Genomic DNA, 22,264 nt, shown 5'->3' with positions numbered 1-22,264 from the left:
TGTTCAATGTTCTATCATTCTTAAATTGTTTTGAAGAGTCTAGCACTATTTCAATTGCCTTAATTAAAACTTAAACTGCGACAACAAAATCAGCGGTATTAAAAATACGAAAGTGACATAAAAGAACAAAAATAATTTATTTAAAAGAGAAGTAAAATCTTCCTTAAAGAGCATATATTGACTGTTCACAAAGTATCATTGTATTATTCCACTATAACAAAAAAGCACATATACAAAAATAAATTAACAATACCTATGTAAGTAATAACAAAAAACTAAATTCCAAAATCAAAAGACTTGAGAAAATAAAAACGCACTGATAAGATAATAACAAAACGGTGAAAAGTAGTTGAAACGCAATCTTTTTTTTAACGCAAAAAAAAAAAAAGCGTCCGCGTTTTAAGCTCTCACAGTATATGTGCCGTGTTCCTAACTCCGTTAAAAAGTTAAAACCACTCGCCACGTCATCACACGCCAACGACTTTGCAAAAATATACACACACGCTTCTGGACACCACGTGGCCAACCAAACCCAATCACGATCCTTTGTTTTGTTTTTCCAAAGCTGGGCCCCGCCCAGTCCCCCACCGTAAACGCCGCACGTCACGCCACGTCAACCAACAAATCCGGTCTTCTCCCCGAAGTAAACCGTGTCATCCCACCTAAACCAGGTAACACCGGTTCAACACCGCCACAGTCTAATGATCTCCTCGAACCGGTACTGTTCCTCGTCGGTGAAACTTCTTCCGGCGGAAGTCTTCCTCTGATATCCGTCGATCTCCTAGCTGAAACCCTCGCCGGAGTGGGTACGACGGCGTCTTTACGCGGCGCGTGAGCTGATACGTCTTTGCAACCGCCACCGGTTCTGAAGATGGCTCGCAAGCTAGCGAAAAACCCGGGTTTCTTAACCCGAACCGGTTTATCTTTAAATGAACCGGATTTTTGTCTCTGAATCCGTCGGCTGCGGTCGCGTTTAGATCTCACCCTTCCGATGCAAGAAACCTTAGGAGAAGAAGGCTCCGGTAACGAAGGATCCGATTTCAATCTCGACCCGATCCGTTTAGGGATCATCAGAGTTCTGGCGATTCTGCAGTTCCTCCGCTTCTTTGCTTCGTTGAAACAAGTCTTCTGTGGTTTCGGTAATCCGATGATCGACGCCTTTGATTTGAGCGAGACTCGTTGCGAGCTCGAATTAGGGTTCGGATTCTGATTAGGAGTAGATGAGTTTCGTTTTTGTGATTCTTTGCGTTCTAAGAAGGCGTTGTCGTTTAGCCATTCGAGCTGTTCTTCTTTTGACAAAGAGTAAGATTCCGGTGGGAAATCTACGGAGGAGATTGAAACGGGTCGGATCTTCGGGTCATGAGTTGAGTCTTCGTTGTTGTTGCCGTCGGCTACGGCGAGAGTCTCGCATGAGATTTTCCGGTCAGAGCCACCGGTGCATACTGAAGAAACGACTTGTGGCATTGAATCGATGATGAGACTTTAGCTAAAAAGACTTGTTAGAGAAAGAGACAAGTTTTGAGAGGTAGATTCAGGGGAAGAGAAGGTTCATAGATACGAACTTTGGTATTTATATTGGCTTATTCATATAGTATATATTTGCTGATACAAGAGAATAAGATCCATATATATCCATATATATATATTTGCTGATTTATCTGATTTTATATTTATATTTCAGTTGACTTTTTATTTAATTTTCTTAACTAAAAAATATTACTAGTAAATTAGTAGAATTTATAAGGTGAGAGACTTGTAAAATAATTTTATATGATTATATTGATTCACCGTCAAATACAAGTTGACAAGAATTTGAAGCTTTTACTCTGCTCAGCTCGTTGAGGACCAACTTGCGTCTTTCTTCAAGCTTGTTGAGCTCTTTCCATTCAATGGGACTAGTAGTAGTGGAATAGGTTGCCTTCTTTAAGAGTCTTGCGTTCTTTAGAATGTATTTAGCTACTTCTTTCTCTTCTTCTCTTTTGCAACCGTATCTTATCCGATTCCACACAAATGTCTCGAGGCAAGAAGACAAACATTCAGGAACGTACTTTGGCTCATTCCATCTCCAGCTAGTGTCCACATCATCTTAGCTAGGATACTTAACATGCTGGTGAGAAAAAGACAAGGCAAAATGTGTATTACTATCAGACTTTCATATTTAAAACCCCAAAAGAGAGAAAGACAACCATCAGATCGTAATCTTACATCAATGAGTTTGAGGACTTGTAGTTTAGGAGAGATGTCGAGCATGAACATAAGTAGATTCCACCACTCCGCTTCACGTGTATACATCTGTAGATATACCAGTTGATAAAAGATAGCTCCGGTAGGGCACTTAATCTATTATGCATAAAGATCATATTATATTATGAAAGGCTACAGAAACAAACACAAAGTTAAATTGCAAGCATAGTTGTTTGTTACCTCTAAAGGTGATAAGTTCAAGGAAAGACATTTGGCTGACTTAAGAGATCCCGAAATATTCTCATTAACGATGTAAGAAACGTCACTAATAGTTGCCTTGACTAACGCTGGCGCATTCTCAATAAGACAACACTGACCATAACTAAACCCTTTCATTTTCAAGTATTCCAAACAAGGAGCGTTTATCATAGTCTTTCGTCCCCCAATTTGACCGTGAATCCATAGTCTCTTTAAAGATGGCGCTTCAATAACCAAATTCAGGACAACCTTACAAGCACCTCCATGTATGAGAAAATCTTCAAGATTAGGACAGCCAGATATAAGGTTACGGATTGATTCACCGTCTTTGTAGCTCACATGAAAAAGGTGCAAAATTCTGAGAGACTTCATACAAACTCGAGAAGGAACATCAACAAGAACCGAAAACTTGAGTTTCAGGGTCTCAAGTGTATCACAGAAAAACAAGCTACTCGGAAATTGGACTGGCATGGAAAAAAAGGAAAGCGAGACTTCGAGTACGAACTCACGCACATTACGTGCAAATGCAATTCCAGCCCATAGTTCAACATCTATATCATCACATAAATCTGTGACTGTGAGATGCAAACTCTCTAGAACTGGAGCTTTATGTAAAAGCAAAGACCTGCCAACATTCTCTGCAGTTCTCGGATTAATCTCAGAGTTGAACTCGAGTTTCGGTACCAACTTCCAAAGAAAACGCCATCGTTTAGACAAACCACTTGTGGCTATCACATTCTTTGTTGGAAGCGAAGAGAGTATCTGCAGAATCAAATCATCAGGCAACTCACTGATCCCGTCTTTACCCATAACAGCTCGAGTTCTCAAACTTTCACCAACAAAAAACGAAAAAGAAGACAAAGATTAAGAATTAGGGCTTAGAGCTTGCTTGCAGTTAAAGAAACCATATTTGTAACGAAACAGAAAAACATACCATCGTTTCATTGTCGTTGATAGGGTGAATTAAGAGAAAACAATTTAATAAGATTAGCAAAGTCTCTTTCAGATTTGTGCCTTCCCAGTGCTGCTGCTATCGAATCAAAAACGCTCCAAACGCAAACACAGTCTACCTAGCAATATTATTCAAGAGACCCAACCCCCGTTCGAATCTGGCTTCAGCTGATCTTATATCAGATCAGCGGCTCGAGAGAGGACAACAGTTTTCCCAGTGCAAAAAGATGAAAATATTTTCTTTGATTATTTGGGAAAAAATTAGTTTTAGGGGTTACTTTTTTTTTTCTTTTTCTTTGGAGGAACAAATATTGCATCCTGTAGGTTAGGAAAACAATTATTGTTCATATTCTATTTCGTGAATCTTTTCCATTTTGGTCCGATTTACACATGTAACAATATCTTGAATTAATTTCTTATATTGATTTGTGTTAGTTTATGATTCACTTGAAATCAACTGGATACACAGTTCACAACGAAGCTTCAAGAGTGAAGACTGATTGAAGGAGAAGAACTAGGATTCAGATTTGCAGAGTAGCACAAGGCATCAAGAATTCAACAACATGTGTATCTATCAAACACTTTGGTTACTACAGAAGGTTAAAGGTCTAATATGAAAGATGAAGACTCTGGTACAGACAGAGAGGCTTTTAGATTGTGACTTATGTTTAGGTACTTAAGTAGTCCCACGTGCAGGCTCACGTGCGAAGGTCGTTAGGCGGTTTGGTGTTCTGCACCCACTCTGTTTTGAAACAGAGGACAAAAGGAGCTAGATAGGTTTTTCGTGCGATCTGATCCCTAACGTTCTCCGTGTGCGCGACTTGAGAGAGAGAGATTTACGAGCGATGTTGTCGAACACTTGTTCTCAGAGCTCAGTTCTTCCTATAGTTCTGATCGTTTTCTCTTGTTATATCCAATACTACTAAATACTAATTGAATAAATGCATTAAATCTCGTCCTTAAAACCCAAGATAATGATGTATAAAATTCATAATTTTCATCTCCCAACGGCCAGACATAGCACCATACTTGGAAATTGGACTCCAAACCCGAATATAAACCTTGTTACACCAAATAAACTAGCTAGCGTATAGTGAAAGTTCTACTATGTGACAAGAAGATTCAAATATCTATATATATATATATACGCTCATTCCATTTCAAGCACAAGGTGACATGAATTTGAAGCCCAGACTATCGAAAAATATAGTAAATTTATATGATTATATTGATTCACCGTCAAATACAAGGTGACAAGAATTTGAAGCTTTAACTCTGCTCAACTCGTTGAGCATCTTGCGTCTTTCTTCAAGCTTGTTGAGCTCTTCAGATTCAATGGGTCTAGTTGAAAAGGTTGCCTTCTTTAAGAGTTCTGCGTTCTTTAATATGTATGTAGCTACTTCTTTCTCTTCTTCTCTTTCCCAACCGTATCTTATCCACACAAATGTCTCTAGGCAAGAAGACAAACATTCAGGAACGTACTTTGGCTCATTCCATTTCCCGCTAGTAATCACATCATCTTTACTAGCATCATCCTTATCATGCTGATAAGACAAACACAAGTAATAATTAGTGTGTATTACTATCAAAAGAGAGAAAGATACACCATCAGATATATATATATCTAGCCGAGTAGTAATGACCTTACATCAATGAGCTTGAGGACTTGTCGTTTAGGAGAGATTTCGAGCATGAACATAAGTAGATTCCACCACTCCGCTTCACGTGTATACATCTCTAGATATACCAGTTGATAAAAGATAGCTCCGGTAGGGCACTTAATCTGTATGCATAAAGATCATATTATATTATGAAAGCTACACAAACAAACACAACTTAAATTGCAAGCATAGTTGTTTGTTACCTCCAAAGGTGATAAGTCCAAGGAAAGACGTTTGGCTGACTTAAGAGATCCCAAAATATTCTCATTAACGATGTAAGAAACGTTACTAATAGTTGCCTTGACTAACACTGGAGCATTCTCAATCAGACAACATTCACCATGACTAAACCCTTTCATTTCACAGTATTCCAAACAAGGAGCGTTTATCATAGTCTTTCGTCCCCCAATTTGACCGTGAATCCATAGTCTCTTTAAAGATGGCGCTTCAATAACCAAAGTCAGCACAACCTTACAAGTACCTCCATGTATGAGCAAATCTTCAAGATTAGGACAGCCAGATATAAGGTTACGGATTGATTCACCGTCTTTGTAGCTCACATGATAAAGGTGCAAAGTTCTGAGAGACTTCATACAAACTCGAGAAGGAACATCAACAAGAACCGAATACTTGAGTTGCAAGGTCTCAAGTGTATCAGAGATAAGTACACTAGTTGGAAATCTGACTAAACTTTTAAATAAAAAAAGATCGAGCACCAACTTACGCACATGGCGTACAACCGCAATTCCAACCCATACTCCAACATTTATAACACATCTAGTTTCTTCAGTCTTATCAGTAACTTTGAGACGCAAACTCTCCAAAACCGGAGCTTTGTGTGAAAGCAAAAACTTGCCAACATTCTCTAAAAATTTCGCTATATCCTCCTGATAATTGTCAGAATCAAACTCTAGTTTCGGTACCAACTTCCAAAGAGACCGCCATTAGTGGTTATAACAGTTTTTGGTGGAAGTAAAGACAATATCTGTAGAAGCAACTCCTCAGGTAACTCATTGATCCTGTCTTTACCCATAATAACTCGAATTCTCAAACTTTCACAAACAAAAAACAAAAGAAGACAAAAAAAAAAATTAAGAATTAGGGTTTTGAGCTAGCTTGCAGTTAAAGAAACAATATAGAAGGGTTATGTCGAAACAGAGAAATATACCAGCTTTCCACTGCCGTTGATAGAGAAGAGACCACAATTTAGTAGTTTAGCAAAACCTCTTTCAGATTTCTGCCTTCCCAGTGTCAAAGACTCTCCAAAACCCAAACGCAGTGTAGTAATGTTCAAGAGACCCAATTACCGCTCGAATCTGGCTTACACTATGATTGCACTTTGTGACTGATTCGTTATCAGATCGGCGATTCGAGGGGTTGACAACAATTTGCCCAATGCATACCAATTTGAAATATATTATTATACTATGTTTTAGGGGTTGCTAAATGATTAATTCCATCCTACCGTTTCTGTCTACCTAAAAGAAAACAAATATTCACATTATATTCTTTCTTTTTGGGTGCTTTTTCCAATTTGTTCAATAAATATATTCGGTGCGTATATTATTATTTTCCAATTTCAGCAAGTTATATATATAGATTATAGTGACATTGTTTTTCTGCTGAAAACTATTAATAATCAACTTCCTCCGGTTCAAACAGAAGTCCAGTCTTCTGTTTTTGAGTCCAAAGCCTTAGAAGATATGGGCTGTAATCAGAAAAGTAAACCCAATAATAATTTGTCTTCATTCTGCAACGGTAACAAAGCGATTGCGACAACAAGAGTGATTGCGACAACACCCGAAACAAACCATGGGATTGAGACAAGTCGTACGTCCTTACCAGCTCATCAGCGTACGAGATTCACAGTCCAACAACTCTCTCTGCACAACAGATTTGGCTGACTTCTACCTTCTCAAGAGAGTTCTGTGCTATTTGAAAGGAACCGTTAGTATGGGGATTAACATTCACTCCAACACTGATTCCACTCTAAGAGCCTATAGTGACAGTGATTGGGCCAACTGTAAAGAAACAAGACGGTCAGTTGGTGGCTTTTGTACCTTCCTTGGTTCAAATATCATCAGTTGGTCTGCCAAACGCCATCCCACTGTGTCCAGATCATCTACTGAGGCAAAGTATCGAACCTTGTCTATTGTTGCGTCTGAGCTCAAGTGGATCTCTCTTCTTCTTCACGAAACTGGTGTTCCTCAACCTGCAACGCCGGAATTATATTGTGACAACCTATCTGCCGTTTACTTAACTGTCAATCCCGCTATGCATAATCGCTCCAAGTCGTTTGATGTGGATTTTCATTTCGTGAGGGAAAGAGTGGCTTTAGGCACTTTGATCGTCAAACATGTTCCTGCTGCGTATCAACTCGCTGACATCTTCACCAAATCACTTCCTCAGCAACCTTTCTGTGATCTTCGGTACAAACTTGGAGTTGTCCTGCCTCCCACTCCAAGTTTGAGGGGGTGTATTAATAATCAAGTTCCTGCAGTTCAAACAGAAGCCCAATCTTCTACTTTTGAGTCCAAGGCCTTAGAAGATATGGGCTGTAATCAGAAAAGCAAGCCCAATAATAATTTGTCCTCACTCTGCAACGGTAACAGAGCGATTGCGACAACAAGAGTGATTGCGACAACACCCGAGACAAACCGTGGGATTGAGACAAGTCGTACGTCCTTACCAACGCATCAACGTACGGGGTTCATAGTCCAACAACTCTCTCTGCACAACAGATTTGATACCCTTGGCTCCCCATCAATGATGTGTGTAGTGACGTGTACCCTACGCTCCTTCTACAATCTTCTTCTATATAAACTCTATTTTGTCATTGTAAACATTTTAAGCAGAAATAATAAAGTTAAGATTTCTCTTCACATTATCAAACTTTCAAAAACTCCCCCAGAAAATATAAATCACAAAATTTTGATATCAATTAATGCCAAACAATAATAACAAGAATAGAAGTACGTATAAGTAATTCTTAAACGTACTTCCAAGTATCTCAATCTAAACACGGCATAAACCCATTATGGATTCTTCTCATGTTTCATTACTTAAAAGAGTTGAAATACATATAAGATTATTCAAACACAAGGTGGCATGAATTTGAAGCCTTGACCACACCATTCATCTCGTTGAGCATTTCAAGCTTCTCTTTGGGTTCAATGGGTCTTGTGGAGAAAGTTGCCTTCTTCAAACATCGTGCGTTCTTTAGAATATATGTAGCCACCTCTTTCTCTTCTTTACTTCTCCAATCATATCTTGTCCACACAAATGTCTCAAGGTGTGACGATAAACATTTTGGAACACGCTTTGTCTTCTTCCATATTCTGATAGCCACACCAATGTCACCAACTTTACCAACATCTTGATTTTTCTAATGAGACAAACATGCGGAAAAGGGGAATGCAATGTATATTACTATTAGACATTCAAATATATCTAACCGCTAGTACTAATAATGAAAATAACTTACATCAATGAGCTTGAGGACTTGTAGTTTAGGAGAGCTGTGGAGCATGATCCTAAGTAGATTCCACCACTGCACTTTACGTGTACTCATCTCTAAATACACCAGCTGATGGAAAATAGCTCCGGCGGGAGAGTCAATCTATGCATAATTAAACATCATAGTATTAAAGCTTCATAAACAACAAATAAGTTAAATGTGGCAAGCATAGTAATAGTTGTTACCCCCGAAGGTGATAAGTCCAAGGAAAGACGCTTGGCTGACTTGAGAGATCCCAAAATCTTCTTATTGACTATAGTAGAAATGTTACTAATATTTGCCTCAACTAGCTCTGGCGCATCCTCAATCAGACAACGCTCATAACCACTTAACCTTTCAATTTGCAAGTATTTCAAAGAAGGAGCGTTTATCACATAGCCCCACATAGCCCCCCTTCTGTTTTGGAATCGACAGTCTCTTCAAAGATGGCACCACAATAACAAAGTTCTTAACACAATTAGGGTAACCTCGATGAACGAGCAAATCTTCAAGATTTGGGCAGCCGGATAAAAGATTAAAAACAGATTCATCGTCTTTGTACGTCACAGAGTCAAGGTGAAGAGTTCTAAGAGACTTCATAGAAACCGGAGAAGGAAGATCTATATGAATCGGAGGATTCTTGAGTTTCAAGGTCTCAAGTGTATCACAGAAAAACAAGCTACTCGGAAACTGGATTGAAATGGATAAGGAAATCGAGACTTGGAGTACGAACTCACGCATAGTCCAACATCTATATCATCACATAAATCTGTGATTCTGAGATGCAAACTCTCTAGAACTGGAGCTTTATGTAAAAGCAAAGACCTGCCAACATTCTCTGCAGTTCTCGGATTCTTAGAGTTGAACTTGAGTTTCGGTACCAACTTCCAAAGGGACCTCCATCGTTTAGACAAAACACTCGTGGTTATAACAGTTTTTGTTGGAAGTAAAGACAGTATTTTTAGAAGCAACCCTTCAGGCAACTCAGTGATCCTGTCTTTACCCATAGCAACTCGATTTCTCAAACTTTCACCAACAAAACCAAAAAGAAGACAAAGATAAAGAATTAGGGTTTATAGCTAGCTTGCAGTTAAAGAAACCATATTTGTAACGAAACAGAAAAACATACCATCGTTTCATTGTCCTTGATAGAGTGAATTAAGAGACAACAATTTAATAGATTAGCAAAGCCTCTTTCAGATTTATGCCTTCCCAGTGCTGCTATCGAATCAATAACGCTCCAAACACAAACACAGTCTACCTAACAATACTATTCAAGAGACCCAACCCCCGCTCGAATCTGGCTTCAGCTGATCTTTTATCAGATCAGCGGTTCGAGAGAGGACAACAGTTTTCCCAGTGCAAAAAGATGAAAAATATTTTCTTTGATTATTTGGGAAAAATTAGTTTTAAGGGGTTATTATTATTTTTTTTTTTTGAAGGAACAAATATTGCATGCTATAAGTTAGGAAAACATTTATTGTTCATATTCTATTTTGTGAATCTTTTCCATTTTGGTCCGATTTACTCATTCAAAAATATCTAATCTGAATAATATATACTTATAAAATCTAACGAAAGATCCGATTTCAATCTCGACCTGATCCGTTTAGGGATCATCGGAGTCCTAGCTGTTTTTTATTTATTTAATTTATAGTATTTTAGTTGACTTTTATTAATTTCTTGACTAAAAATATTACTAGTAATTAGTAGAATTTGTAAAGGTGAGAGATTGTTTTACAGGATGCTAAATAATTGAATATATATGATTATTGTGATTCACCCTCAAATACAAGATGACAAGAATTTGAAGCTTTCAGTACTCTAGTCAACTCGTATCTTACGTCTTTTTCAAGCTTGTTTGAGCTCTTTCGATTCAATGGTTCTTGTGGAGAAAGTTGCCTCTTACTTCAACAGGCGTGCCTTAATGTATGTAGCCACTTCTTTCTCGTCTTCTCTTTCCCGACAATTATTCAGGTTAATTCTATGTGGTAGGTAGAATTGAAAGCTAGTCATAGTTGTGGGCCTGTGGCCCAATGCAAGTGTAGAAATTTATCTTGGTATGACTCCCATATATGGAAAACCAAAATTTTCAAATTTGGTTTACGAAATTTTAATCTCATCAGTTTTCGAGATCTTATCCTTGGTAATTTATTTCAACATGTGATCATGCCTTTGTTTGTCCATAGGTTGAGCCTAAATTCACTCAATTATTCAGGTTAATTCCAATTTTACCAACATCTTGATTATGTTGATGAGAACAACACAAGACAAAAGGGGAACGCAAATGTAATAGACCTTCGAAATTAAATTTTAAAGATATCTAATCGACTCAAAATGATATATCTTACATCAATGAAAACTTTAGGAGAGCTATCAAGCATAAGGATACTTATGTAGTCTCTCTAGATATACCAGATGATAATGATAGATGATACATATAGCTTTGGTATTATTGACATAAAAAGAAAAACTACAGAAACAACAAATAAGTTCAATTGCAAGCATAGTTACATCAGATTTTATCATCTTTGAAGGTAACAATGCTTGCAATTTAATTTATTTGTTATTTCTGCATTTTCAACAATTCCCTTACTAATATTATGAAAGTACATAATTAAATCTTAATTATTATCCAAAATTACATCAAATCTTCATTACAAATAAAGGTTCTAAAGAACAAATTAATAATGGTTATTAAGGATAAAAATATCAAATACTAGTTTATGCAATTTAATTGTTTTCTAAAAACAAAGATCTTTAATAATTTTTGAAAATATTCAATAACAAATCAATTCAACAAATAAGTTTTTATATATATCTTACCATATCAATTTGAAATTAATCATTATATTCAACTCTCATCTTTGTTTGATTATATTTTTGTGAAACAAATAAATCATCACATCATCCATATAATAAAAGTAGTTTTTCTGCTTATGTTATTATTTGAATTTTTATAAGAATATAATTGTACAACCTATGAGGGAAAATAAAATTGCATCAAAGATTTCAAAAAATATATAAAAATAAGCGGTAATTTACAAACAAATTTGAAATAATCATCCATATAAAACATATTACAAAAAGAACAAATTAACAAAATAAATAATTTTTATAGAGTATGAACATTTTCTTAGTATGCATCAAATTTGAATATTATATTCATTTGCATCCATTTCCTTAATTAAAATGCATGATTATATGAAATAAGATACATATTTATAATAATTTAACTTGAAAATTTATAAATTAGCTAAGTTTGATTTTTAAAAAAAAGAATATGATAAATATTTACTAGATTAAAAGATTTTGAAATTGTAGATACTATAGTTTGATTTTTTAAATTTCACTTTGCTATTCATCTCTCTATAAGTGTCCATGTACAAAAATGTCTTTGGAAAAGCAAAGTGAAATTTCTTTTCCCATGACTGAGCTACATATCCACAACAGATGGACTGAAGACTCTTGACGATCAGAACAAGGTGATACACGTGGAAGAAAATGTTGATAGTGTAGGACATTCCTACATGAAAGTTGTCTTGGATGTTGACTCCAACTCCACAGGACATGGACTTGAGAGTTCCTCCGAATCTACCGCTGGAAGCTAAAAACTAGCTAGCTATGACTATGAGAATAGATATTCCAACTTGCGATTCATCTCTACTTCGTCTACTAGTTCTGTTTCATTGCTTCCTACTCTTATTCATTGATTCCTAGCTCGCTCTTAAATCTATATTGATTACACTTTTGTGATTTGATTTGTTATTAGATCGATTCGAGAAAGTAAAACAGTTTGGAGACGGAAAAAAATTAGAAAAAATTAGTTTTAGGGGTTGTAGACATCAACAGTTTTCTTTTTTTAATTATATATATAATAGCCTATAGGAAAATAAATGTTCATATTCTATTTTGGTCCAATATACACATTCCGCAATAAGAAGGAAAAATTCTTCACGAGACAAGGTCTAAGGTACTCTGCTCAGATTTCCTTGTAGTCCTCTGCACATTGAACCTTGTCTCTTTGTTCTCCTTATATCAACTGATATAAGCCATAAACTAGAGAAGAAGAAAAATGATCATTCTCAAGCCATAAATTAGAGAAGAAGAAAAAGGATCATACCAATAGCATGAAGCAAACAACTTTCCACCAACGACCACTGGAGGCTTACCCCATATATTCTTAAAGAATATGTTTGTTTGTAAGCCCTTTGAAAAACCATATATTTGATATTTGGATTTTAATGAGTTTATATAAACATCCCAGTCCACAGGCGTTTTAAAGTTTATTTTGATGATATGTTTAGCTGTTTATTATAGTTCCTATGTTCAGAGCCAAATGACCCAATAGCGAGATGCAGCAAGATGTTGGATAATATATTCGAGAATGATTTGGTTGCTTATATTGATGTTTGTTAGTTTATGATTCACTTGAAATCAATCGTTTGAATTCACAGTTGAAAACGAATCTTCAAGAGTGAAGACTGATTGAAGCAGAAGAACAAGGATTTTTGCAGAGTAACACACAAGCCATCAACAGTTCAACATGTGTATCTATCAAACACTCTAATTAGTACAATTAGAAGCAGAGGATAAAAGGAGCTAGCTTAACTAACATGCAACAATTCTTCTCCTATAAACAAGGAGGACTTATTCAAAACAAGAAAACGTCAAACAAATGCAGAGTAGTTGCCAGGTTCTGAAGGACTTTATTCTTCATACGTGTAGTTCCTTACTTTTCTAAAAGCGATCTAGTGAACATAAGAAGTCTAAAATGTTTATTTTTGGTATATGATGATTTATAGCTCATCTTTGGAACGACTCGAAGGCCAACATGACGATGATGCGCTAAGACTCTCAAGCCAGAATTCGTCACCAGGACTTGAATTCGAGTCAGTGTTTCTATGCCACGACCAATGTGCTCGTTTCCCGTCAATAACCTTCAGTCTCCCATGTCCGTAACTCGATTCGCGATATACCGATAATTTTGAATGATGCTTCTTAAACCTGTAATTCAAGTTATATGAAAACAAGAAACATATTGATAAATTCATTTTAAATTATCACATTTAATAAAACAAAAACCTTTGGCTTGGTGAGAATTTATGAAACTATATTTGTTGGATGTTTGACAAAGTCTAAAGTTGAATAAGTCAAGCAAGGTTTTAGGAGTTTGAATAAGTATTTCTAGTTGCAGTTTGTTTCGGAGTTAAGCTCTTTAGTTTTCTCTGTTGTTGTGGTTGTAAGGCTTGTATAAAAAGTCGTTGTTCTTCCTTGATCGAAGAATACGAATCATTCAGACTATTTCATTGTTTACTTAGTTCTGTTTCCTTTAATATTTAGATATATAATGAGAGGTGACTTACGGTGGTGCAAGACTTCTGCCTCCGCCACCGATGGTGATGTATATAGGCCCACATGGGTCGGCCTTGTTGTTATATACACGTTTCTGCATTACTCACAATTCGACATCAATTAACCCTTAAATGGTACATTAACAATGACTTAATGAAGTCTTAAAATAGAAAAATAATATAAAGAGATTAACGAAGATTGAGGAATTACGAAACGTTCGTAGCCATGAACATGGCCAGCAAAGACGACGTCGACTCGAGCACTATAGAGCAAAGACTCCATAGCTTTCCTCATTTTCTCTCCGTCACTTTTATGTGCCTCGTTCGTGTTGTACCACGGGGCGTGCATCAACACTACCACCCACGGGGTCGTTTCACGGTCAACCTTTTTACAATACAAATATAGAAAGAAAAAAAAACCCAGTTAATTGTCAAGAATTTATATAAATTTTTAACTACGTAACATTTTATAATTATAGGTCCCTTATTGTGTAAAAATCTTTCGGCTTTTTTCTTCATGTCAAATTTATTTACTAAAAACAAAAACAAAAAAACTTCAAAGAATTCCAAAGCCGGTTATGTTTTTATATAAAAAATATCTCCCCGGCTTTTTGTGTGAAAGGGATGAAATTATTATTTGTTAAGCATTTTTCAAACTTAATATCGACAAACTAACCTTTGCTAAATCGGCCTCGAGCCATTGATACTGATCGGAATAACTGTCAAAGTCGGTGTAAGAACCGAGCATAACCGTGTGGACACCAGCTACATCAAAAGAGTAGTACAGGTTGGAGTCAGAGAGGCTCTCGGTGTGAGGCATTTTCCACCGGGCATTGTATGACCTGAAGTTTATGTAGAATTCTTTCTCGTGGTTTCCTTCAGTAACCATCCAAGGACGCTGGCTCGCGAGTGGCTCCACCAAGGAACCAAAAGAGTCCCAAAGTGACTGGGAAAGACTGCCAGCGTAGGCGAGGTCGCCAGGAAGTAGAAAGACGTCGTAGTCTTGACTCTTTATCTGAGATAATGTTGCATCTGTCCATTCGGTTTGGCCTAGGTCCCCTTCAATATTTCAGAAAAAAACATCTTTCATTAATTCGACATGAAAGTGATGATGAACTATAAAAGAAAGAGTCTTTGAAGTAGGTTACCTACGATTGCGAACTCGACCGGAAAAGTTGACGGAGGAGTCTTAAAAGAAAATTCAGGACCGTTGCCACCACAACGGTAGTAGTAAATGGTGTTGGATTGGAGGGGTCCGATCTTGACGTGGTGGATTTCTCCGGATTCGTAATAAAGGTATCCGTAGTTAGTGCTTTCTCCAAAGGCTTTTCCGACGTACTTTCCTGGTTGTTTACCGTATTCCACCACCGACTCCACCTCCTTGTCTTCTGTTATGAATGTTACTCTCATGTGGTCCTTACCCGCCAATGATACGTGCACCTTTAATTTATTAAACATGATTTATATGTAGATTAGTAACAGAATGTAACATGAAGATATATGTGATAGATTTAAGAACATAACTAAGGAGATCATTTAAGCCTTTTTCAAAAAAAAAAAAAAAAAAACTAAGGAGATCAAAGAAATCCATCATTCAAGCTACCTGAATACAAATACATTGTACTTAAATTAAGGACTATACTGTACATCTCACATTCCATAACAAACGGAAGATGAAAATATTAGAAACTAATAAAACAGGGAATACTTTTGAATTGAAAAATATATAGAGAAAGAGAGTTAAATCAAAGAACCTGTTGTGGATCAGATTTGGAGTCGTCATCAGCTTGAGATATGAACGGACAAAGGAACAAGAGAGTTACACAAAGAAAGAGACCAAGAAGTTTCATCTTAATTAATGTTTGAAAGAGGTTAAGTTTGGTGAAGAAGAGTTGATTAATGTTGAAGAGATCGGTGGATGTTTTCAGGAGTGTCTATACTTTTATACATCTCGTTAACCATCGCGACAACTTACGTCATTTCCCTTTTCATATTTAATCCAAAATATCTTACTATATACTATTTGTGAGTTTTGCTTGCAGCTTTCTTTTATCTATTTGGTGTATTATTTAACGAGAATAATGTTTAAGTCAATGCTTCAAACGTTTTCTTAACCTTAAAGAACTGGACCCAATAAAATAAACAAAGACGAGATGCTTTAAATGAAGGTTTTAAGATGTCTAGTAAAGTATTAATAAATACGAAAGAAAAAAGTCCATTGTTCTCAGTTCCAACGTCGGCCATTGAGATACAGAGCAAGAAGGCCTCATATACCACAAACGAGTGATATGGTAGTGGTACCATCATCCTACGTAAATTGTTGTCCTACTAGACTTTACTATAATGTTCTTTTTGTTTTTTTTGTCGACATTAAAATCTTAACGTGGTGGAAAATGGAAATCCGTGTTTCAACTCGCCATGCCACAATGCCATTTAATATGTAAGATTAACTAGGACTCATACCTCCCTCGATGTCGCGGAGGAAGTATTTTACAAAAAAAATAAATAAATTTAAAATTTTAAAATATATATTATGAAATCATTTGAATGTAATAGAATATTTTGAATACAGAAACATTAAACAGAAAATGTTACAAAAAACACAACCATCAAAATGAAAACTTATAAACAAAAAATATTATATAGAATATATGTAACTTTGCAAAAAATATTGTTTCAAGTATTATCTCCCTTCCTTTACCTTGATCAAGATCCCTCGCGAGTCCAACGTTAGGGTAGATTGTCTTGCCAGATCTTCAAGATCTTTAATTTTTGAAACTTCTTTTGTAAACTCTTATCCTCCTGTTTGAGCAACCAATCTTGAAGTAATCTTTTAATTTATTTAATGTTTGGTTAAAAAAATATTATAAATATATAAGATATTTTATGAAGAATTATGGTAAAGAGCTACAATTAAAAAAATCATAATGACAAAGTGATCTTAACTGAGAATATTGAATTAATGGTTGTAATGAGTAAATGTAATTTTTATTAAATGATTATAATTAAAAATGTATTTAATAATGAGTGAAACTATATCAAAGAAAAATTGAAATTAAAATATACAACTTTCAAAAACATGATAAAATAAATTTTAAATATTAAAATAGTTTTAACGAAAAGTTACGATAAAAAGACGCAACTGTAAATTCTATATTAAGTCGTATTAAATTTCTCTATTGCTTTAAGGGTTTCTAAAATTTTATTTAGATTATAGAATAACGTTGAATATTAGATATTAATATTCGATTATTTAGACTCAAAATAAAATGAAAAATTTGTTTCAACAAACTTGTTGGTTACTGATGAAGAGACAAATATAAAGAGAGTTCAGAAGAAATGACTATTTAAATAGACACACGTCTGCACTTGATTATATCTAATAATTCATATAAACTGATTTTAAATAGAAGACATCTTTATTACCATATTGAAAATGTCAAATTCAAAAAGTAACTATATAATCCATCTAACTGTTGAAAAAAAACTCTAGGTATTTTTATTAAATTTTATATTTAAAATTAACTATAAGTTGCAAATTAGATTCATCATTCTAAAAATATTTTGTTAAATCAAGAATTGGAGGAATTTCTTTTACTTTTAAAAGAATAATGCTAGAGAATAATTTAGAAAGCTGTAAAAACTGGTGATATTGAAAATTTATATTATTTTGTATCATGACAAAAAAAAATGAAAACAGTTCAAACATACAAATATATGTATATATATATATATTTCAAACGATACGAATGTTCCAATAAACACAACTCTACAGTGAATCGTTGTAACTTTTCATAAATAACCGTTTTAATGAACTATTACTACTTTTTGGAAAATATTCAAAAGGTACGATTGAAAAACAACTGTTGGTCGCATTTATTCGGATTGTTATTATATATAGATTAGACAGTTTTGTAATGCCATTTCAACATTTTCAATTAATTTCATTACTTTAGTGATACTGAGGTTGTATATTTATGCTTTTGGAAGGCCTAATTAAGCTCGTTTAATTATCTCGAACGCCAAAGAAAACTGATTTTTGTTCAGAAATCATCATTTATTTATTGAATAATTTTGTTGTATAGGAGTTGTCCTATCTCGGTTTATACTAATAACCATATTAATGGTAGTGGACGGTGATCAGAAACAACAACATAAATAAGCTGATTTATTTGTTCATAATATTTATGAAATTACTCTAGGCAAACAACAAAAAAAATCTTGAAATGTGTCATATGTTTCGTTAACAACGGCGAGAATATATATCCACAATGGATGGCGGCGCGTGTCTAACAATGAACAAGTGAGGAATACAAGAAAGAGTAAAACAAGTAATCCTATCTGATGGATCGGAACGTGCGAAGATGAAGAAACATGAATCATCATGTCATCATCTCTGGCCACGTTGTGCTTAGTTTTTATATATGGTCCTAACGAATATGGTATATGGACCTTCTCATAATTCCAAATATGATTTATTAATGTGTGACGTATAAGTCGTGTACGGACGTTGGTAGACTTATGAAAAGGTCCATATACCATATTCCAAAATCATAAAATTCCAAGATTGTATCATCATAATGATAGATATATTTCAAAAGAAAAGTCTGATACCTAAGCAGATGAATCAAATTTGAACACAAGGTGGCATGAATTTGAAGCCCTGACCACACCATCCAATTCGCTGAGCACCTTACGTCTCTCTCTCAACTTGTTGAGCTCTTTCGATTCAGTGGGAATTGTTGAGAAATGTGCCTTCTTCAATCGTCTTGCATTCTTTAGAATGTAGGTAGCTATTTCTTTCTCTTCCGCTCTCCCCCAATCGAATCTTTTCCACACAAATGTCTCTAAATGTGACAACAAACATCCAGGGATATACTTCGGCTCATTCCATTTGCCGCTGACCAAACTATTTCCACCAACATGATGATATTTCTGAGACCAAAGAGACAAGGGAGAAATTCAATGTATAGCATCACTAGACCATATAATATAACCCCAAAGATAGCTAGCTTAGCTAATAATGAATGTCACTCTTACATCAGTGATCTTGAGGACTTGTAGTTTAGGAGAATTTTCGAGCACGAGCGTGAGTAGATTCCACCATCTCTAGAGACACCAGCTGATAGAAGATAGTTCCAGTAGGATATGAAATCTATTCATGAGACCATGATTTTTAGAGTAAAGAAAACAATGAAATCAAATGGTGATTAAAATAAATAAATCAGCAAAGTTACCCTCAAGGGTGATAAATGCAATAGAAGACGTTTGACACAAGTGAGAGATCCAAGAAGCTTCTTATTGGTTATAGATACAACTTCAACGATACTTGCCTCCACCAGCTCAGGCGCATTCAAAGAAAACCCTGGACATCTCAAGTCTTCAATTTGTAAGTATTTCAAACAAGGAGCGTTTATCAAATACCCCCAAAACTCAGCTCCATCATTGGTATCATGAATCTTTAATCTCTGCAAAGAAGGGACCTCAATAGTGAAAATCTCAACATCACAATCTTCACCTCGATACACTATCAATTGTTCAAAACTAGGGCAGCTAGATAAAAAAGTTACGGACAGATGCATCGTCTTTGAAGCTAACAAACTCAAGGTGCAGGGTTCTAAGAGACTTCATAAGTACCGGAGAAGGTATATCTACAGTAAAACCATATACGAGTTTCAAACTCTCGAGAGTGTTACAAGTACACAAGCTACTAAAATATGAGAAGGTCTCTTTCCCAGAAGGATAAAAATCGAGCACCAATTCACGCAAATGTCGAGCAAACGCAATGCCAACCCAAAGTCCAACATCTACGAAACTAACATCTTCTGATCCAAACAGGAGACGAAAACTATCTAGAACCGGAGCTTTGTGTGAAAGGAAAGACTTGGAAACAATATCTGAAAATGAAAGGTCTTCACTTTCGCAATCCTCAGAATTGAACTCGAGATTTGGCACCAACTTCCAAAGAGACCGCCATTGTTTAGACAAAACACTCGTGGTTACGACAGTTTTTGTAGGTAGAAAACACAGAATTTTCAGAATCAAAGCTTCGGACAATAGATTAAACCTATCCTCATCATCATTCACAACACCTCGCTTTCTCAATCTTTAGAACCACCAAAAATCAACGAATCAAACATTTAGAGCGCTATACATAGGAATTCAAATGCTCTAAACAATAAACGAAACAAACGAGAACTTACCGTTGTTCTTGTTCCATCTTCGGTCAGTGTTTTGCTGTTCCCGGAGCTTAATATCGCATTTTCAAACGCTCTCGACGCAAAACTCAACAAGTAGAGAAGCAAAGCACTGAAGTTCGCCAATTGAAGGGAACTAGGGCTTCTTAAATTCAAAACCGGTTTTGTTTTTCAATCGAACCGAATCCGATCGGTTTACTTATTAATAAATAAATTAATTAAAAAAAACCAAAATGGTACGATCATCACTCATTGGGATTAGATAAAATTCAAAAAGAAAGTTTGGTTTATTACTAATCTTTTGCTTCATAAAATTCACGGTAGTTCCATGTGACTAGAAGAGTCTAGTAAAGATATATCATTCTACGCTATCTACGACGAAGACAAGGTGGCATGAACTTGAAGCCCTAACAACACCATCTAACTCCTTGATTCAATCAATAGGTCTTGTTGAGAAACTTGCATTCTTCAATTGTCTTGCATTCTTTAGAATGTATGTAGCCACTTCTTTCTCTTCTTCTCTTTCCCAACGGTATCTTGTCCACACAAACATCTTTAGGTGAGACACCAAACATTCAGGAACATTCTTTGGTTCATTCCATTTCCCGCCGACCAAACCATGTTTTCTAAACTTGCGTTTTTCCTGTGGCAAAAAGGACATTCAATTGCATATCATTAGTAGACCGTCAAAGTTACAAACCCATAAGAGAGGCCACCAAAAGAAGCTAGCTGAGACTGATACTGAAATGGCTTACATCAGTGAGCTTAAGGAATTGTAGTTTAGGTGAGCTATTAAACATGAGCGTAAGTAGATTCCACCACTCCTCTTTACGTGTATACATCTTTAGATGTACTAGCTGATAGAAGATACTATCAGTTGGAAACTTAATCTGTACATAAAGATCGTAGTCTTATTAGAACATTGTGAAAGCATGAAAATAACTCACTTGCTAGCTATAAGCATAGTTACCTCCAAGGGTGATAAGTCCAACAAAGGACGTTTGACTGAAGTGAGAGATCCCTCAATATTCTCATTGGCTATATAAGAAACTTTTCTAATTATTGCCTCAACTAACATTGGCGCATTCTCAATCAAACAACACCCGTAATGACTAACCCCTTTAAGTGTCAAGTATTTCAAAGAAAGAGCAGTTATTACATAGCCCCCTTTCTCTGATCCAACAAAGTAATCTGTAATCACTAGCCTCTTCAAGAATGGTGCCACTATAGTGAATGTCAGCACAACGTCCTTACGGTAACATTGATAAATGAACAAATCTTCAAGATTAGGACAGCCAGATATAAGGTTACGAATAGATTTGCTGTCTTTGAAATCCACAGAATCAAGGTGAAGAGTTCTGAGGGACTTCATACAAACTGGAGAAGGAACATCCACAAGAACCGAATACTTGAGAATCAAGGTCTCAAGTGTAGTACTAAAGCTAAACATGCTAGTTGGAAATCTAACAGACCTTTCTGAACAAAGCTCGAGCACCAACTCACGCACATGACGTTCAAATGCAATTCCAGTCCATACTCCAATATCTATATCATCACATGCACGGCTATGGCTATATCTATCAATAACTTTGACTTTGAGATGAAAACTCTCCAAAACCGGAGCTTTGTGTGAAAACAGAGACCTGCCAACATTCTCCGAAAATTGATGTGTATAATGAAAGTTAGAGTTATCATCTTCCAAAGAGATCTCCATCGTTTAGACAAAACACTCGTGGCTATCACTCTTTTTGTTGGAAGAGACGACAATATATGTAGAAGCAACTCTTCAGGCAACTCACTGATCAACTCCTCTTTAACAACACCTGGCTTTCTCTCACTTTACAATTACACCCACCAAAACCAAAGAAGAAAAGACTAATGAGTTAGGGTTTGGAGCTTGCAAAACATAAACGAAATAAACGAAACTTACCGTTGTTCTTGTTCCATTATCCCGGTAACACTCTTCACGTTTTTGCTGTTCCCTGAAGCTAACATCGCACTTCAATCGCTCTTAACCCAAAATTCAACAAGTTGAAGCAGAGCACTGAAGCTCGTCAACTGAATGAGACTAGGGCTTTTTAATTCAAAACCGGTTCTGAATTAAAATCGACCCGAAACCAACCGGTTTACTTATTAATAAATGAAAAAGAAAAGCCCAAGATG

At 35.7% G+C, this 22,264-nt stretch overlaps 3 protein-coding genes and 4 pseudogenes across 5 annotated transcripts; all 7 read right to left on the bottom strand.

The window, feature by feature from the left end:
• Window positions 1-177: 177 nt before the first annotated feature.
• Window positions 178-1,919, bottom strand: LOC104791525 (uncharacterized). The gene has a single exon (XM_010517442.3). The coding sequence runs from the start codon at window positions 1,462-1,464 to the stop codon at window positions 604-606; it is 861 nt and encodes a 286-aa protein (XP_010515744.2). The 5' UTR covers window positions 1,465-1,919; the 3' UTR covers window positions 178-603.
• LOC104699094 (FBD-associated F-box protein At3g49020-like) lies at window positions 178-3,387 on the bottom strand (annotated as a pseudogene). Its single transcript, XR_015559627.1, has 4 exons — window positions 3,377-3,387; window positions 2,425-3,271; window positions 2,206-2,340; window positions 178-2,107 (listed from the first exon to the last, which is right to left on the bottom strand). The product of XR_015559627.1 is annotated as an FBD-associated F-box protein At3g49020-like (transcript).
• Window positions 3,388-4,524: 1,137 nt separating this feature from the next.
• On the bottom strand, window positions 4,525-6,114 carry LOC104699093 (F-box/FBD/LRR-repeat protein At3g52680 pseudogene; annotated as a pseudogene).
• Window positions 6,115-8,142: 2,028 nt separating this feature from the next.
• Window positions 8,143-9,690, bottom strand: LOC104699092 (F-box/FBD/LRR-repeat protein At3g52680-like; annotated as a pseudogene).
• A 3,348-nt stretch (window positions 9,691-13,038) lies between these two features.
• Window positions 13,039-15,894, bottom strand: LOC104791524 (purple acid phosphatase 22-like). Its single transcript, XM_010517440.2, has 6 exons — window positions 15,659-15,894; window positions 15,053-15,344; window positions 14,581-14,963; window positions 14,116-14,289; window positions 13,917-13,999; window positions 13,039-13,557 (listed from the first exon to the last, which is right to left on the bottom strand). Exons 1-6 carry the CDS (start codon window positions 15,752-15,754, stop codon window positions 13,350-13,352), a joined length of 1,236 nt encoding a protein of 411 aa, XP_010515742.1. The 5' UTR covers window positions 15,755-15,894; the 3' UTR covers window positions 13,039-13,349.
• A 2,529-nt stretch (window positions 15,895-18,423) lies between these two features.
• Window positions 18,424-20,227, bottom strand: LOC104791523 (F-box/FBD/LRR-repeat protein At3g52680-like; annotated as a pseudogene). Its single transcript, XR_015559626.1, has 4 exons — window positions 20,108-20,227; window positions 19,142-20,010; window positions 18,945-19,059; window positions 18,424-18,839 (listed from the first exon to the last, which is right to left on the bottom strand). The product of XR_015559626.1 is annotated as an F-box/FBD/LRR-repeat protein At3g52680-like (transcript).
• A 307-nt stretch (window positions 20,228-20,534) lies between these two features.
• LOC104699091 (F-box/FBD/LRR-repeat protein At3g52680) lies at window positions 20,535-22,096 on the bottom strand. Its single transcript, XM_087456191.1, is given in 5 exon segments — window positions 20,535-20,744; window positions 20,857-20,991; window positions 21,072-21,790; window positions 21,793-21,938; window positions 22,032-22,096. Coding segments are annotated over 5 exon segments (1,275 nt in total).
• Window positions 22,097-22,264: the final 168 nt, after the last annotated feature.

This window comes from Camelina sativa, chromosome 6, assembly GCF_030686135.1.
Source record: "Camelina sativa cultivar CO46 ecotype springtype chromosome 6, ASM3068613v1".
NCBI classification, from domain to species: Eukaryota; Viridiplantae; Streptophyta; class Magnoliopsida; order Brassicales; family Brassicaceae; genus Camelina; species Camelina sativa.
This window is presented reverse-complemented; position numbering and strand designations above follow the sequence as displayed.